This window comes from Terrapene carolina, unplaced genomic scaffold (genome assembly GCF_002925995.2).
Source record: "Terrapene carolina triunguis isolate 2854851 unplaced genomic scaffold, T_m_triunguis-2.0 Scaffold138, whole genome shotgun sequence".
Classification (NCBI taxonomy): Eukaryota; Metazoa; Chordata; order Testudines; family Emydidae; genus Terrapene; species Terrapene triunguis.
The window spans coordinates 5,041,130-5,060,440 of record NW_020664489.1 but is presented as its reverse complement, the minus strand read 5'-3'; the positions used below and the strand labels follow the sequence as shown (position 1 = coordinate 5,060,440).

General features: G+C 42.9%; 1 protein-coding gene across 1 annotated transcript in view; it reads left to right on the top strand.

The window, feature by feature from the left end:
- Positions 1–19,311, top strand: part of RDX (radixin) — an 89,592-nt gene that overhangs the window by 8,151 nt on the left and 62,130 nt on the right. The window contains exon 2 of the mRNA XM_024217111.3: positions 9,453–9,527. Within this exon, the coding sequence (XP_024072879.1) occupies positions 9,516–9,527 (12 nt within the window). The 5' untranslated portion in view covers positions 9,453–9,515. The remainder of the gene's footprint in view (positions 1–9,452; positions 9,528–19,311) is intronic.

Below are 19,311 nucleotides of genomic sequence, written 5' to 3'. Positions count from 1 at the left end.
AGAGGATTCAGGAAGTGTGCTATTAGGGAGCCCCCTGACCTTTACATTTTAGAAGGTGCATTACTGGGAAAGATGATTGCCCTGCTGGACTAATAAGATTAACTGGAGTAGGGAATCTTCTCCTGCAGAAAGTTAAGGCCACTTAGGCAGGCATCCAACTGTTCTTCAGCCCTTCTAGGGTATGTCTACACTGCAATTAAAAATCTGTGGCTGACCCATGCTGGCTTGCTTGGGCTAAGGGGTTGTTTAACTGCGGTGTAGACGTTTGGGTTCAGGCTGGAGCCTGAGCCCTGGGACCACCACCCCCCCCCTTGCAGGGTCCCAGAGCTCAGGCTGCAACCTGAGCCCAAATTCTACAATACATGAGCTCTTTACCCGAGTCAGCTGGCACAGGCCAGCCGTGGGTGTTTAACTGCAGTGTAGATATACGCCTAGAATCATAGATTCTAAGACCAGAAGGGACCATTGTGATCCAGTCTGACTTTCTGTATAACACAAGCCATAGAACTTCCCCAAAATAATTCTAGAGCATGTCTTTTTTAGAATAACATCCAATCTTTGATTTCAAAATTTCCAGTGATCAAGAATTTACCACAACCCTTGGTAAACTGTTCCAATAGTTAATTACCCTTAATGTTAAACATTTACACTTTATTTCCAGTCTGAATTTGTCTAGCTTCAACTTCCAACTATTAATCCTGTTATATCTTTCTCTGCTGGATTGAAGAGCCCATTATTAAATATTTGTTTCCCATGTAGATACTTAGAGATGGTAATCAAGTCCCCCCTTAACCTTCTCTTTGTTAAACTAAATAGATAAAGCTGGATGAGTCCCTCACAATAAGGCATGTTATCTAATCCTTTAATCCAGGGGTGGGGAACCTGAGGGCCGAATGTGGCCCGCTGCTTAATTTCATCTGGCATGCGGCAAGTCTCTGCGCTGCGGGCCGGAAGTCCCAAGCCTCCCCCTGCCCCCCCCGCCCCCTAGGGCTGGAGCCATGAGCGCTGGCTCACCCCACTGTGGGGGGAAGCTAGGGTTGCCAGGCTATTAAAAGTCCGGTCGGCTCTGCACAGCTCCTGGAAGTGGCTTGCATGTCCCTGCAGCCCCTAGGCGCAGGGGCGATCAGGGAAGCTCCATGTGCTGCCCCCACCCCCAGTGCTGGCTCCACAGCTCCCACTGGCCGGGAACCGTGGCCAATGGGAGCTGTGGGGGTGGCGCCTGCAGGCGCGGGCAGCAAGCATCACATAGAGCCGCCTGGGCGTACCTCCACCTAGGGGCTGGACATGGCAGCCGCTTCTGGGAGCAGCGCGGAGCCAGGGCAGGCAGGGAGCCTGCCTTAGCCCGGCTGCGCTGCCGATCGGGAGCTGCCTGAGGTAAGCGCTGCCTGTCCGGTGCCCATACCCCAAACCCCCTGCCCCAGGTCAGAACATCCTCCCAGACCCCGCACCCACACCCCAACACCCTTCCCCAGCCCTGAGCCCATTCCTGCACTCCAAATCCCTTATCCCCAGCCCCATTCCAGAGCTCGCACACCAATCTGGAGCCCTCTCACCCCCTCCTGCATCCAACCCCCTGCCCAAGCCTGGAGTCCCCTCCCACATCCTGAACCCCTCATTTCGGGCCCCACCTGAGCCTCCGTGCCTCCCCTCCCCCAGGGCTGGAGTCGCAAGCACCAGCTTGCCTCGCTGTGGGGGAAGCTCCATGCCTCCCCGCAGGGCTGTGTGTGGCCTGTGATTGATTTGATTTTTTTTTTTTCTGTGGGTCAGTGGCCCCTGATAGAAAAAAGGTTCCCTAACCCTGCTTTAATGATTCTCGTGTCTCTTCTCTGAACTCTCTCCAATTTATCACCATCCTTCTAAATTGTGGGCACCAGAACGGGACACAGTATTCCATCAGCGATGGCACCAATGCCAAATATAGATGTAAAACAACCTCTCTACTCTTACTTGAGATTTCCCTATTTATGCAGGATCGCATTAGCTCTTTTGGCCACAGCATCACTTTGGAGCTTGTGTTCAGCTGATTAACCGCCACAGTCTCCAAATTTTTTCGAAGTCACTGCTTCCAAGGATAGGGTCCCCTGTTGTATAAGTATGGCCTGCATTCTTTGTTCCTAGATGTATACGTTTACATTTAGCTGTTTTAAAACACACATTGTTTGCTTACGCCCAGTGTACCATGTGATCCAGATTGCTCTATACCAGTGACTTGTCCTCTTCGTCATTTGTCATTTCCCCAATTTTTCTGTCATCTGCAGACTTTATCAGTATGATTTTTGTTTTCTTTTAGGTTGTTGATAAAAATGTTAAATAGCCAAGAACCGATAATTACCCTGTCATCCTGTTTACCCTTTTTAAGAATTGGCTTTCTTCCAGTCTTCTAGAACTAACCCAGTGCTCCAAGATTTATTGAAAGTCAACTTCTTCCAAGATCTAAGGTGCTTAGATACTTCAATAATAGGAACTTAAATAAAATAGAACTCTTGCTGCATAATTCCCACAGAAAATTCTTTGTACCAGATTAGTCTGCTTCACCACCACCTTTGTCATTTCCCACCTTCTGTGCTCAGTAGTAGGTAAACAACTACCCTTTAATAGACCTGCTGAGGAAACTGCTTGCTCACAGAAGCAGTGCCTAAGTTGTCGGACAGGGACTCTGATTCTGAATAGGATGCCTGCTTCTTCCAAGCAGGCATCCTATTCAAGTCTCCCACTTCTTTTTACCCTAGGCTTTTAGCTTTGTATATAAAAGTTTCTTTTGGAAACTAGCTGCTACATAAAATATGTGATGACAGAATTTGGCATCAAGCATTTTGTGTTGTCATTTTACAAAGAAAGCTTTATTTGTCAGCTTTTGATAAATACTTTTTTTTGTTGGCTACAATAGAAACTTTGATACATGCTAATGACTTAAAATCTGACCGTTGTAGTTGGATATTCTTTTTTAATCAAGAGTCTGCATTCTTGGAGAATTCTCAGATGGTTGATTTTGTGATGTAGACACAGTTGACCGTTTTGCAGAAGGTCCAGATGACTGGTGTAGAGTATGGTTTTGAAGGACTGAAGGATTAAATAGTCACGGAGCATGAACTATCCCTTCATCTTAAAGGCGCCTCTTTCAAGTCAATATTGAGAAACCTAGATGATGAGCCTTTATTGGATTAAAGTAGTGGGTAGTTTGTAAAGTGAAGGAAATCTAAACAGATAATAATTTGGCCTTTTCTGACCCTTCTCAAGGATTCTGCAATTCAGTGTTTACATGGATGTTTAGAGAACTTATAAGCAAGTACATGGAATTAATAAATTGTTCCAAAGCCTAAGTATTTTATTTTATAAAATTGAAATGTTTATTTACACTAAATGTGATATTATTGGAAACACTTAGATGGCAAAAGGGGATTCCCACTCTAATATGCTGTATGACACTGATTCTGAATCTCCTTTGTTCAAATATTTGCATGGTATTTGCTTTATTGTAACAATAATTAGTGTCAATAATTGGACAGGATGCACTTTATTGAACAACTGCTTATTTGATAGTTCACTCTAACACAATTTTAAAGCATAAATATTTCTTAATATTGTACTCAATTATGAGATCATGGAGTTTGGGTGTCTACATGTGTGATGGGGAGAGTTGGAGATAGAGCAGTACTTAGAGCCCTTGGCCAATTCCAATTCCATGGGGAATCTGGTGCGGAATAATGTAGCCTGAGAGGGAAAACCTCTCCACTTTGGGTGATTGGGGGAAAGTGGATGGTTTTCTTAGGGCTGTGTTGCAAGTCTCTGAGCAAGTTCTGAAGTCCCCTGCTGCTCTTGTTCTCAGTGGATCCTTGGAGATGTTCACTGAACCTGGGGAGCTTATTGCATTTCAGAGATTAAGTCCCCTATCCTGTTTCTAAAGGAATAACATGTCAGCAACTCTGAAAATGTAACATTATAGTTTTTTTTCCTTCTGGCCCATTCCTGTAATAACTTCCATAAGAAGTGATGATCTGGTCCCAAGTTATTTTGTTGTTGTTTTAAAATGTAAAATAAAATACCAGCTAACTACATCATCCGTGTAGTGTGTGTATGTGCCTTCTTTCTTCCATCATTAAGATGGTAATTAGCAAAGGTTAATTGAAACATTTTATGAACATGTTAAAGGAAGAACTGGTCTGATATCAGACCTTATAAAAATGAATGTCTAGGTACATGGCCCTTTCCATAGTATCTGAGTTTTACATAGCATTATAATACTGTGGTTACGTTACACAGTTACAGAACTGTATATAATTTATTATAGCATTCTATTAAAATGTGGCAATAAATCAGTGGGTTTTCTGGTGGCTTGTGTTGGATTCAAAATCTTTACAAAGGTATGACCCTCATTAAAAGTGAAAACATTAATCCTGATCTGGCTTTTTTGTTTTAAGAGAAGGAATTAATACAAAGATTACTTAAATATGGTGGGATCAAACAGACATTTTCAGGAAAATATTACTGTGACTTACAAAGTAGACGAACCATTAGGGTAAAATTTTCAAAAGTGCTTAACTCACTTTGGAAAATGAACTCCTAAGTCATTTGAAAATGTTACCCTTAGGCAAGATCTACGCTAGAAGCGCTTTTACTGGTAGAGCTATGCGATTACAGCAATACTGGCAATACGCCGATAGTGTTGTGGATTAATTTGTACTGGCAAAACTGTACTTTTGTCAGTATAGCTTATTGCAGCCTGCCCCTCTCCCCCAAATGAAATAAGCTATATGGACAAAAGCACAGTTTTCTGTTATAACTGCATCTACACTAGGGGTTTAATGATGGTTAGAGATCACATCTTCTCACACCCCTGATTAACATAGTTATGCTCTCAAAAGTTTGTAGTGTAGACCTGGTCTCAGTCTCTTAATGAAATTCGAAAGAGAAATTTACAATGTAATTTACAGAGAGTCATTGCAGCCCTCTACAGTTTTGTGGAGATATTGAAGCAGATTAAATATTTCTAAAATCTTTTTTTATCAAAGTTCTCTTAAGCATATTGTTGACAAAGTTGATTTTAACCTCTTTTGAAGGTATCAAATTCAAATTTAAAGAAAAACTGCAGTGACTAATTTTGTGACTTTAGATGTTTGCAGTATACTATTTAAAGAAGAAATGCATAAAAGAGTTTAACATTGTTTGCCTTTGTCGCTTGTGTACTCTGCAAAGTTAACCAGGTTCAAAAGGTCTGTGGAGCAGGGGCTGTTATTAAACTACAGTGTCCAGCTAGCACAGTGGGACCCTGACCTGATTGACTCCTCTGTGTGCTACTGTGATACAAATGATTGATAAATAATCACTTTCTGAATCCTGTTAAATTATATACTGCTTAGTTATCATTAAGGTTGCCTTTTAGTCACAGGAATTTTTAGTAAAATTCATGGATAGGTCACGGACAGTAAATAAAAATTCATGACCCATGACATGTCCATGACTTTGTACTGTATACCCCTGACTAAATCTTGGGTGCTCTGGGGCAGGGAGCGGCTCAGGGGTGCCGCGGGTGCTCTGGAGGGAGTGTGTGGCCCGGGGGCCACCACAGCTGCTGCGGGGGGGGAGCGGGGGAGCCAGGCAGCAGCATGTGGCCTGGGACCCATGCTGCTGCTGGGGGAGGGCAGTTGAGGGGCTGGCAGGCTCCCTACCTCACTCCACGCGGCTCCCCGGAAGCGGTGACGTCCCTCGGCTCCTAGGCAGAGGCACAGCCAGGGTTCTCTGTGTGCTGTCCCCTCCCCTAGTGCCGGCTTCACAGCACTTCTGGGTGGAGGCAGTGTGCAAAGCTGCCTGGCCATGCCTCCGCCTAGGAGCCGAGGGACATGTCACCACTTCCAGGAAGCCCCCTGAGGTAAGCGCCTCCCGGAGCCCTCACCCCTCCCGTGCCCCAACCTCCTGCTCCAGCCCTGAGCCCTCCCCCACACCCAAATTTCTGCTGCTGCTGCGGTGGGAGGGTGAGGTGGTCTGAGACTGCCCCAGCAGCGGCCGGTGCAGCTGGCCCTAGGGATGCCTGAGCTGCTCAGGTGGCCCCCAGACCAGCCGATACAGATGTCACGGAGGTCCTGGAAAGTCACGGAATCCGTGACTTCCATGACAGATTCGCAGCTTTAATTATGATTGGCTGAGATGACAAATTTCAGTGCAAGAGATTCTCTTGGCAGGTCTGTTCAAAACTTGCAATAATCTTTTAGATTATTAGTATGATATAAAGGAGCCTAAAAAGATGTACAGACAAAAACCAAGCACAAAAATTTAGGCTGTGTATGAGAGAAAACTTGCCAATGGTGAAATGTGTTGGGCTGTGGCATAGTATTTTTAGGGAGGTAGTGGAAATCTCATAATTTGTGACTTCTAAAAATTGGATTAGATGACTAGTAAACATGGTGTAAGCAAGGAACAAACCTTCATTGGCAGGTATTATCATGCATGTCTTCCTTGGAGACCAGGTTAAACTAATATCAGTAGTCTTAACTTTTAGTTTTCTTTTTCTCTTTTTTTCCCCGTGTATCATATTGAATTAATCTCCCTACTTGGTGTTACTGTGTCTTCTCCTCTTAGATCTCAATTCAGCAAACCATTTAAGCACATTTTAAAGTGTCATTGAAATCAATGGGAGTTAAAGTATGTGTGCTTAACTGCTTTTCTGTATCAAGGACTTAGTTGTTGTTTAGCTAAATATAAATAGTAAAGTTCTTTCCTGGTAAATCAGTCCTTTCAGCCCCTTGATTCTTTTGTTGCTCTTATGTGAACTCACTCAATTTTGTCAACCTTTTAGATCATGTGAATCTGAGAAATGAATGCAATCCACGAGCAATTTTCTGCCCCTGTCTTCTGCCCTTTATTTTCTTGCTCCTGTTTCTGATCTTTCTAGGACCTCCATATATTATTTCTTCATGGTGTTTGCAACTCTACTCAGTCAGCTTGGGGCGAGGAAGTAATTTTCCTTCAGGTCAGATTGGCAGAGACCCTGGGTTTTTTGCCTTCCTCTGAAGCATGGGCACAGGTCACTTTCTGGTTTGAACTAGAGTAAATGGTGGATTCTCTGTAATGTGAGGTCTTTAAATCAAGATTTGAGGACTTCAGTAGCTCAACCAGAGGTTATAGTCATCCTACAGGAGTGTGTAGGTGAAGTTCTGTGGCCTGCAATGTGCAGGAGGTCAGACTAGTCAGTGGTTCTCAACCAGCGGCCTGATCAGCACACGTGCGGCCCATATGACATCCTCAGGGCCATACAAGTAGTATGTATATATACATGTGTGTGTGTGTATATATATATTGTGTGTGTGTGTGTGTGTGTGTGTGTGTGTGTATTGTGTGGATGTGGCCCACATAACACACAGAGAGCTGCATATGCGGACCACAGTGGTAAATAGGTTGAGAACCACTGGACTAGATGATCATGATGGTCTCTGGTAACCTTAAAGTCTACTGAAATTCACAGAGGAGAGTTCATAATGTGCGGTTGATACCTTCTACCATATTATAAATGAATATGTTAAATAAGACTGGTTCCAGCAGTACCACGTTAGAAGCCTTCCTTAGCTTAAAATGAAATAAGTTTCTGTTTATCATTACCAGAACTAGCTAATATTTTTCAAATGAAAAATGGGCCTTTTTCCTTTGAAAACTAAAATTGTTATGAAAAATTTGTTTTTATTCATTTTCTGGGTTTTTTATGAAATCTGGAAAAAACTCTTTCATTTTCAGTTTGTCCCTCCTCCTTCCCAACCATCCTGTTGCTGGGAGCCTGCACCTCCCTATATTAGAGTTAAGGGGGACTGGAAATAAGGGGGGTTGTCTCCCTATGTAGCAGATGTTAGGAGTTCCAAGCCACCTTCTGGATTCCTGAGGGGATGCCTCCCCCTAAATTCACTTACAATTCCTGTTTATTAGGGAGCTCTATCTTTTCTGTAATGAGTATCTGCACTGGACATGTGACAAGCCTGCTACCTACTGAATTGCGACATCTTAATCTAACCTCCTTACCTACCTCACTGGGTCCCCGACCTGCTGTAGAGAAGGCAAAAACCACAACCTTTCTCAACCAATTTGGTGGTGAGGGAAATATTCTTTCCCAGCCTCCTCCCCCGCACCCCAAGGGGACTAGCGCAAACCCACGGCAGATCATAAAACTTGGTTCTACTCTGCTCCCATGTGTGGGACGGAGAGCTGCTGATCAGTGTTTGAGAAAGAGTTCCCTTTGGAATACAGGAGTATAAAGATCCCCCCCCTTCCTCTGGTGCATATGGTGGGTCAGTGTCCCTCTCTGGTCCAGCCATGTCCTGTTCCACTCCACTTAGGTAAGTCCATCGCCCTTCTGCCTCCCTTGTATCCCAGATGCAGTAGGACCTTTAAAGGAACCTCGTCCTCTTTTTCCTGCTGCCCAGACAAGTCACCACATTCAATTGTGGTGAGCACATTCTTACTCACTTTTCAGAGTACGACTGCACTGAAAGTGAATATTGTTTTTGTGGATGATGCTGTACTCCCTGGCAACCTGTACAAAATGGTCATAGCAACGGCTGAATTTTACAAATGATGCTATATCCAAGGGGGAGAAGGTGGCTAGATAACAATGCGATTTGATCTAATGCTATAATGCAGGCAAGTTTCTTGTGGTACAGAAGAATTAAATTGAAATTCTAGAACACAACAAAAGTAAATGCTTTTACAGCTATGTCTATACTAGAGTAAAAAGTGTTGTTTTGTTTTTTTAAAGCAAGTGACACTATTCACTACTTTGCTGCTTTGAAGTAAAATTCAGAGAGCAGATTTTGTTCACTCTGCGTGATTTCACTTTTTACCTCAACTTATATACATTTCATTTTGTTTGGAAAAGGGAATACCTGAATTAGTGCACCTGATTGGTTACAAAATTAACAGGATATTCCTCCTTAAATAGATTTTAAAAGGATATCTTAATTTTAAAAATCCTGTTTGGCTCTCCATGTTTGCGTACCATCAAAGCTTGATTAGGGTGGACAAATTAAATTATAGCATAGGAATTCAGTGTGCAAATTTTGGTGGTGCAGGTATACTTAACTCTTATGCAGCACTCTTCAACTTTAAAGAAATTTTTAAACAGTGGCTAATCTTTAGAACCCTTGGTATTAAGTCTGTGATGTTAAAGGAGTGCTAAAGCATTTTAGATCACCATTGTCTCTTTATTCACTTAAAGTGCAGCTGCAGAAGACTAATAAAATGAATCTAATTTGCTTGCACTCTGCTCTTCTAGTTCTGGTAAAAGGACATTGCTGTTTTTACCAGATGTCCCAATTGCTTTTATGTTAAGTGATCAACCACAGAGTGAAGTGTGTTTTGGGCAGGTAGACTACTTATTTGTTTACCTCTGTTGGAATTTGTACTATTTGCTATGATGTACACGAACTCTACTATGATTAATTGCATAACAACCATACTACATTTGTCTTTAACAGACGGGGACAAAAGAATTTGCAGAAGATTTTGACTGAACAAGAGATTCAGAGAAGGAGAGAAAAATGCCGAAGCCAGTAAGTAGATGCCTCCTTGCTCTTCTAGAATTTGACATAGTAATAGCCATAATGCTCCCTGGACTGTGATCTTGTCAGATCTCATAAGCTAATAATCAAGGTTGGGCCTATTTAATACTTGTATATGGGCAAGTGTCCAAGATAAAAATCTTGGTACACCTCTACCCCGATATAACGCGACCCTATATAACACAAATTTGGATATAACGCGGTAAAGCAGTGCTCCGGGGGGCGGGGCTGCGCACTCTGGTGGATCAAAGCAAGTTCGATATAACGCGGTTGCACCTATAACACGGTAAGATTTTTTGGCTCCCGAGGACAGCGTTATATCGAGGTAGAGGTGTACTTCAAAAAGTGGTGATTAGTGTTTCATTTTGGGGGGCCCTACTCTGACAATACCGAACTAACATTGCAGCACAGTGTTAGGGGGAATTGTGCTTCAGGAGTTTCAGGTGAAACATAATGGTGAAAAGTTTCTTCAGAGATGCCTCATGTATCTGATTCATTGTCTATTTAAGTCAGTGGAAGTACTTCCATTGACTTAATGTGTATTGGATTGACCCTGTATGGGGGCTTGCAGGGAAAGGCTTGCTTAGGTGAGCAGTGATAAGTCCCTATGGTGGGGGGGAGTGATGAGCAACAATGTAATGAAACTTGTATGTCAATTTAGAATGCCATGGCCTCCATTGCACCATAGGACTGGCCTGGATGTCTTTTGGCTTGACTCCTTGGTGGGAATAACTTGGATCTTATTTGTGGTTTGGGACTGTAAATGCGATAGGAAGGCAAGCACAAACTTTTAATAGTCTGATTAGCACCTCATTTGCATTGAGGCCAGGTCTCATCCCTGTTCCTGCTGAGATGAGGGACACAAACTGGTTAACCCTTAAACTTCAGCTTCTGGAAAGGTTCCAATATTCTTTGGAGAGAATATTATTGGGAGAATATTATTTAGCCACTGAATCATTCTGCCAGAGTTTTAGTCGGACATTAAGGCTCTCCTCTACCATCCATAAAGTGGCTTCTAGTTGTCCCTTCATCCTCCAAGTTATTGACATGGAATGGCCTGTTTGCTTATTCTCTATACTTAATGGGAGCTTGAATGCTATTTCTGCCTTGTACTCAGCCATTGGAATAAATAATTATGATAATACCTAGCCCTTATGTAGCTCTGTTAATCATCAGAGTGATAAGAAATTTTGCTGTTGGTTCAGACTTGTCAGTATAAGGAGGTTGTCTTCTTTTATGGCTACACCCTTTCCATTGGGAGCTGTGTGTTAAATGTAGGAAAATACCACAACAACACATGGACTTGTGACCCACTGAGGCTTGATTATTTTGATTCTCTTAATAGGGCTTTCAGTAGAGCTTCCCACCTGGGTGATGGGAGTTTAGTGGTCCTTTAAGACTGAGGAGGGAAGTCTCGGGGGCCATCCTACTGCATTACAGGGATTTTTATGCAAACCCAGATCCATGGAACAACTAAAGCAACTGGGAGGCAAGTGGCTTGAGGAGAATCCAGGCTGCTACCTCTGTCTGTGGCCTGGGACCAGAACCTTGAAGTTTGGGTGGGCAAGGCTCCCTTCTGCCTTGGCTAGCCAGAGAGAATCCTGGGCAATATAGTCCCAGGGCTGCTGAGAAGAAGGGAGGAAGTAGGATATAAACTGCTTTCTTCCCTCATAGCTGAGACTGGAGGGAGTTAGAAGTGCTGGCACTCTCTCTTGGAGACAAGGAAAATTTGAATACCAGATCTCAGAGAAGAATCTGGACTCCTGTTAGGAAGGGGTGCAATAGTTTTATGGGAACTTTTATATACAACTTCTCAATTTACTGTCATGGGCTTTGCCAGCAGACCTCTGGGGAGAATGTGAAATCCATGGAGGAATACCAAGTGAAATAAACATATTAGGGAAGGGAGTTACAGTACACGATTGTATTTTGGAGAAATCCACTGGCATTGCCTTCTATAAATTGCCATTAACTGTACCTACTGTTAATAATAATGCATAATGCAGGAACACACTTTCACACAGTATTGAGCAGCATTATGAGAATTATACTACCTGCCCTCAAGCTTTTCATTGGCTGCTTTTGAAGTGGTGGATGTACTTCTTTTTAGTTTGTCCTTTTTTTTTTTTTTTTTTTTTTTTTTTTTTTTTTTTTTTTTTTTTTTTGTTTTTTTTTTTTTTTTTTTTTTTTTTTTTTTTTTTTTTTTTTTTTTTTAAGGCCTGAATGGCCTAAACAATGGTTATGTTCAAGACATGTCTTTATGAAAATATGTACTGTGACATCTACTTCCTTCTAGGAGTCCTACTGTTGTGCTTGGGGTTAGAACGTGATTTGTTTGTTTCCCTGTGGCCAGTCCTAAGCTGTGGAAGGTCTCTCTCTCTGGGCATCTGCCTCACCTTAGCTCTCAATTTAAAAACAGCCAACTAACAACCAAAAAAATATTTTTTCCCAAGTTCATTGTGTATTAAATCCTTGTATGGACCTCTTTTTCCATTGAATGACTACTCTAACTTTTTTTCTGTTCTGTATTTGTTGATTTTTAGTTGTAATGTATTTTAGACTTAACTCTAAGCCATGACTGGTGCCTTAATTACTGTAGAGCATCTCATGGATTGGCACTTAATATTATAACTAGAGAGCACTTTGATAATACTATGCTATAGCTCTCTTTTTACCTATATTACTATGACTGTTTTAGCTGTCTTCTGTTTTATAATGTCTTGGTTGGAATGTGAGTGATCTAATGTGTAGAATTCAGAGGATCTAACAAATTCTTGCAAATGTGTGAGCCTAGGCAATATAACACATTCATTGATTTCTTTTTTTTTAGGTGAACCTTCATACCAGTGTAGAATAAATTTTATCTTTGGATCTTATGTATAATCAGTCATGAAGCTCATATACATTGTTTCGACTTTGAAAGACTTAGTAGAAAAGACCTCTGCCAAACTGTGTTTGGCTTTAGTGTATTAGCTTGTTATAAAGAAGAATTTTGTATTTTATATTTCACTACCACCTCTAATAACACAGCTGCAGATCCCAGTGAAATCCAGAGGGGATCTCAGTTTCAATTTTTGTGTTTAGATGGGAAATAGATCGTTCGGCTCGAATGTTGAACACAGAATCCGGTTGACAGTTTTGTATCACAGATGAATTTAATAACAGAACCTAGCTGGATAATTCTTAGGACTTTCTCAATACTAAGTCTCCTTCTGGGATCATGTTCATGCGACTGTGAATTACATCTTTTGAGTGGTAATAGCCATTTTTTTGAAAGGTGGGAGTGTTTGATCACTTATACATTATTAGGCCAGGTAGTTGGAATGAAAAGTTGGAGTTAGGACTTTTAAAGACATTAAGGTGATGAGTACTTTAGAAATATCTAGGATTGATAATACTTTCTGTTTGATGATTTAGCATACTTTTTCCACTGAGGCTATATTTGGGATCCAGTGGCCTTCCCATAGGCTATTTATTCAGCATTGCCTGTACTCGTCTACATTCTCAAATCTATTGGGCATCATGGAATTTAGCTCCAGATCCAGTTTTCATTGTAATCTTCCAGTGATTTCAATGGGAGTTGCATCAGGCCCTTAACTCACAAAAGATAATAATTATCAATGGATGTATGACCTTTGAAAGGTTTAGTTATCTCAACATCCTGAAAGAGTAGATTATTTGTTTAATCTTCTTTTTTCCAGTATGCTCTTCCCAAAAAACTGAATCAAAATCATTTTTAAATATATGCCATTTTCTCAGATCTTCACCTAAACTAGAAGCATTGAGACTAAAATTAGACATGGTTACATAACTGTTAATCATGTCATAGCCTAAGAAGATTAGGTTTAATTGATTGTAGCATTTACAGAGAGTAAGAGGGCTTCTACAATATTTTTTCCCAACAGCTATTTTTGGTTAGACTTTGGAGTATGTGCATACAGGACTCCAAGCCCTAGAAGGAGAAGGATGACACTACATTGGACACCTAATGATGGTAAATAGTGTAGATGCAACAAAATAAAAATCTATGCTGGAAGGGAGTATAATTAGCATATCTTCCTAAATCTTTTCAGGTATAGAATACATCCAAAAGCAGTAGACTTCAGATTGTAGAACAGTGTTGATATCCTAACATTTTCTTAATTATCTTAAATTTTGGAAGATTATAGTGAATTTTAATAATTAGTATTTAAATTTGATATTTGAATTGAATATAGTGTAAATTCACTTTTTTTTAGCTATATAAGGTTTAGTTATATCACTTTCATAGGAAAATCTTTCAAATTTACTTTCCTGTTATGTGGTAGGCCTTGTGGCCTCAGGACAGCCCTGCAAGTGGCTCCTCACCTCAAGTTTCCCTCATGAGTAACCTAGAGGACTCCACTTCAGGCTCTGACTTAAATATCACCTTTCCCGGGGTCCAATTTGTTACAAAATATCATGCAATAATCTTTAACAAAAGTCCCAACACATCATCCATATCGCCTCCAAACAAACAGTCTTTGCTGTCACCATACCCCAGTGTCTTCCATCACAGCTAGGTTCCTTATCTGTCCTCTTCCATCCATCTTCCAGGACCGCCATCCCCAGTCCTTCCACCTGGGGTTGCAACTCGGCTCTTCCCGGTGGGAACTCCCATAGCCTCTCTGCCAGGATGATTCTTGCCAGGAAAGCATCCCTCAAACACCCCCTGGCCCTTCTCACTGTTCCTTGGGGTCCAGCTCTCAAGCAAGAAGATGTCAGTGGATAAGCCCCTCCACTTCTACTCCTACTTTTTGCCCTCTCTGTCCCTGGGGTCTGGCACTCCAGCATAGAGCCAGCAGGCATCTCCCTCTGTTGCTCCTCTAGCCCAGGCTCTCTGGCTTGGGGGACAGCAGCCAGTAAAATCCCTTTTTCTGCTCTTCTGCCTTCAGTCTTCTCGCAGGAACCACGTTGTCTCTGGCAGTTCTTATCTCCTAGGGCCCTTCTTCTGACTGACTCAGCTTGCTCTGACTCACCTTTTCTAGCCCCCAGGTGTTGCCCTGTCTGATTAATTGGTCCAGCTGGGAGCATCTGGACTGGAACAGGAGAGTTGAGCCCAGTTTCATCTAATGGGCCAGCTACCCTGTTATGGATAGCTAAATTACAGTTCAAATAGATATGTGGCATTTATTTTTACAGTATAAATGGATATACGGGTGGCCAACAGAGGGTATGTGTACACTGCAGCGTAAGCCTAGGGTTAATGAGACTTGAGTCCACAAACCCTGGGTTTGCAAGCCCAGCACTTAAGCTTCAACACTGCATAGTGACCATAGGTTTTGAATTTCTGGACCAGGGCCTTTAGCCCACGGCTTCAACATCCACACTGCAGTATGCAGGCTGAATCAAAGCAGTGTATGCCAGGCTTCCTGTTGCTCTAGCCCCTGGTTCATGGTGCAGTGTGGGAAAATTTGACTGTCCACCCTGCATGTTACAGGAGGTTATCACAGCCTGCCAGGTTCTCAATAGATCCTGCTGAGCTGTCTTTTGGGTCTGCATGCTCACAGCAATTGAATCAAGCAGCAGGGAGGAGTCACCATTTGAAGAGCTTCTTTTGCTTGCACTTTTACTCCAGCAAATGGGCAGAGCAGCCATGAGATGAGGTGGACATTCCTGTAGCAGTTTCTGTCCTACCAAAGGCACCTGTTGGAGCAGGGCGATACAGGATACAGAAAAATGGAGCTGATGCTGCTCGTGACTTTGTGTAGCCTCTGATACCACCTACATAGACCTGGTGCCGGGCCCCAAGCACAGAGTGGTGGGATCGCATCGTCATACAGACCTGGGATGACCAGCAGTGAATCCCAAACTTTCCCGTGAAGAAAGCTACATTTCTGGGAGCTTTGTGAGCAGCATGCCCCAACCCTCCAGCATTATATGACATGCATGAGGGCATCCCTAATGGCCCGAAGCAGGTTGCTGTAACTGAGTGGAAGCTGGCTACGCCAAACTGCTACAGGTCTGTTGCGAACTAGTTCGGTGCTGGAAAGTCAATCAAGGGTAAAATGGCTGTGGAGGTTTCTAAGGCAATCAGGCATATGATTTCCACAAAAGTGGTGGGCATGAACAATATCCCTGAAGTAACTCCTGGTTTTGAGGAATGAGGTTTCCAAATTATACTGGGGCCATTGATAGGATTGCTCCTACTTTGCCCTCCTCTTGCCCAAGATTACATAAACTGCAAAGGGCACTACTCCGTTGCTAGGTAGACCCTTATGCACCCCACAGGCAGATTTATGGACACCGACATTGGCTGCACTGGAAAAGTTCATGATGCCAAGGTTTTCTGATGATTGGGAGTCTACATTCATGGACAGGTTGGGACACTATTCCCACTAAATGATATTGTTATAAATGGAGATACTGTTCACACTGTTAACATGGGGGACCCTGCGTGCACCCTTTTGCCTTGGCTACTGACAAACATACTGATCTCAGCAGGCCTGGCAAAAGAAGGTTCAATTAGGCTTTCAGCAGGTGCATACTGGTGGTTGAATGTCTCGCTGGAGGGGATGGTTTGAGGAGATTGCCTACAATGGCATATGGCCCATCTGCAACTGCTAGTAGTAAATATTCACAATAGCCAGAGATGGAACACTAGATGGGAAAGGGAGGGATAGCTCAGTGGTTTGAGCATTGGCCTGCTAAACCCAGGGTTGTGAGTTCAATCCTTGAGGGGGCCATTTAGGGAACTGGGGTAAAAATCTGTCTGGGGATTGGTCCTGCTTTGAGCAGGGGGTTGGACTAGATGACCACCTGAGGTCCCTTCCAACCCTGACATTCTATGATTCTATGAAAGTCTCTGAGTTACTATAGTAAATTCTTTCTCAGGTGTCTGACTGGTGGGTTTTGTAGACACGCTTAGCGTCTAACTGATCATCATATTTGGGATCAGAAAGGAGTTCCCCCCAGGTCAGATTGGCAGAGACCCTGGGATATTTTCCTTCTTCTGCACCATGGGGCACAGGTCACTATGCTGGTTTAAACTAGAGTAAATGGTGGATGGACTTGAAGTCTGTAAATCAAGATTAGAGGACTTTTGTAACTCAGCCGGAGGTTATGGGTCTATCACAAGAGTGAGTCAGTGAGGTTATGTGGCCTGTGATGTGCGCAGAAGGTCAAACTCGATTATCACAATGGTCTCTTCTTTCTGACCTTAAAGTCTGAGTCTATGGTGCTGTTTACAGACCCATTTGGATGCCTGTCTCATCAGTGTCATTATTGTGGTTTGCTGTGCTCTTCATAATCTGTGTGAAGCCAAAGGTGAGCCATTTGCCCCTGAATGGAGCTATGACAGTAATGGATTGCTGAACTTGTACACTCAGCCAGAAAGTGCACCTGCCACAGCTAGGGCAGGATGCATCTGGGCAATATAAGGCAGGAATGCTCTGTACTCGCATGTTATGGATTTTCATGGGCCAATGAAATAGGGAGAATAGTATATTTGAGTGTGATTATACAGTCCTTACAGTAAATGAGGTGCTGTCACATCATGCAATGAAATGTAGGGGGAGAGGTGGATTGCTATGCATTGTAATTATGAATGACATGAGCGCTTATAAACTGGCAGGGAATGGATTTACGGGAGGATTGATGTAGAGAAATGTATTGAGAAATAGTGTTTGCATATATCTTCCCAGTTGTCTCTTATCATGTGTTTACCTTAATTATTTGAAGCATACATTATGTAACGTGATGCAGTGATGGCAATAAAATTTCTTAGCAAAATAAAAACCTTATTTTTGAACATATATTAGAAAAGTACAGTATTAAGTCATTGCCAGGTAGCCCAGTTGCTATTAGCACATGAAAACAGTAGTAATAAACCAACACCAAAACTTTTAACAAAGTGCATGAACAAGGCAAACAGGGCAACCAATTTCAAACAATAAACCCCCTTACTGTTGTGTGTCTCCTGGCTGCCTGTTCGTGTTCCTTCCTATTTGTTGCCGCTTCCAGGGATTGGAGTTGTTCACGGGGTGGAGCTTTGTCTGCACAGGAGAGGAAGCTTGCAGGGGAAGGGAAATCAGCATGGGGTTGGAGGACTGCAGGAAACAGATTTGCCATGTCCAGCTGCTGCTAAGTCCCAATTGCACAGGCAGCCCAATCATAGAATAAATCTGCGGGATATGGAACCATGGAGGGGACTCAGGACAGATTCAGCAGGAGCTTGTAGTACTCTGGGGGTTGTAGGCATTATCAGCATCTTGAACAGGTCTTTCTCCGGGGTTCTGGGTTCCTCCCTGAGCTGATGTTCCTGCTCTAGAAACTGTGCTGGAAGCCTGTCCTCAAATGCTGAAACTCTGTCCTCTTGCTTTGCAGCCAGTGTCTTGCCTTCCACTTGCCCTGCCTTTTCCTTCCTCTGGTACTACACCTGCTTGTTGGCCCTGTCCAGAATTTCTACCATCATGGAAACACTTCTGCCTGGACCTGTCCATGACAATTCTGCATCCCAGGGTCCTGCTGGAGTGGGCCCACTCTACCAAGGTTGAAGGACCAGCAGAGCTCGAATGTACTAAAAGCAGAAATCAAACAGTACATTATTGTTTCAGTGCCTCACAATAGGTTCAGTGCCATCCACGGGCAAAAGTGCCTTGTGGAATCTCAAGGCCAAAAAATGATACTCTGTAAAACTGAGCTTCAGTGTATTCTGAGATCTGTATCCTCAGCTCAGTTAATCACAGTGAAAATACTGCACAGTCAATGGCAAGTTACAGTTTACAGTTTTTTAAATAGCTGAACTCCTTGAGAGGCATGGGGGGAGCTTACTACAGAAGCCTTCTCTACTTTCAGACATTGTACTTTCTTGAGGACATTACAATCCCAGAGGTTCCAGAATGGCAAAGGGAAACTTTATTTCAAGCTGCTTGCTTGCAAGCCAGCTGTGTATGCCACAGAGGTTTTCAAACTTATGGTGGTGGAGCAGCACATCTCTGAGTGAAGTGGGCTGGTGACCTACAGAAGAAGGCCTAGGAAATATGCCCTTCCCTGAAATGTGATTACCAATCTGGAGTTCCTATTATGTTTGCAGCTATCAATGCCTGGGATTGGGTTAAAATTCATGGGGGAATCAACAGAATGCTGTGTTAGTGTTCGCATGGATGACCAGCTCCATACGACACTCAATATAGACTGCTCTGAACGCATCTGCCCAGGGACTACATTCAAATGCACATGATAATACAAACTCTGAAACATCTACAAAGCCATTCTCCCTCTCTTCCCCCCCCAAACCCCCTGGTACATGTCTGAACAGAATACAACCTCCTGACTGTACTTTGATAATTGATTTTGTCATCCAGTTGCTCAAGCAGTTTTCTGTTTCCAGGCAGCTAATTACAGAATCATAGTGTTAAAAGTGCCTGCACGGGTCATTTAGTCTAACCTTCTGCCAAGATGCATGATTTGTTGTGTCTAAACTGTCCAAAACAAATGACTATCCAGCCTCCTTATGAAAACCTCCAGTGAAGAAGCTTTCACGACCTTCTGAGGCAGTCTGTTCCATTATCCTACTGTTCTTACAGTTCGGAAGTTTTTCCTGAGATTAATCTAAATCTGCTATGCTGTAGTTTGAACCCATTGCTTCTTGTCCTGCACTCTGGGGCAAAAGAAAACAACTTTTCTCCATCTTTTTTATGGCAGCTTTTCAAGTATCTGAAGACCGCTGTCGTATCTCCACCCTCCCCCTTAATCTCCTCTCCTCTTCCAAACTAAACCCAGTTCCTTCAGCCTTTGCTCATATGGCTTGCATTTC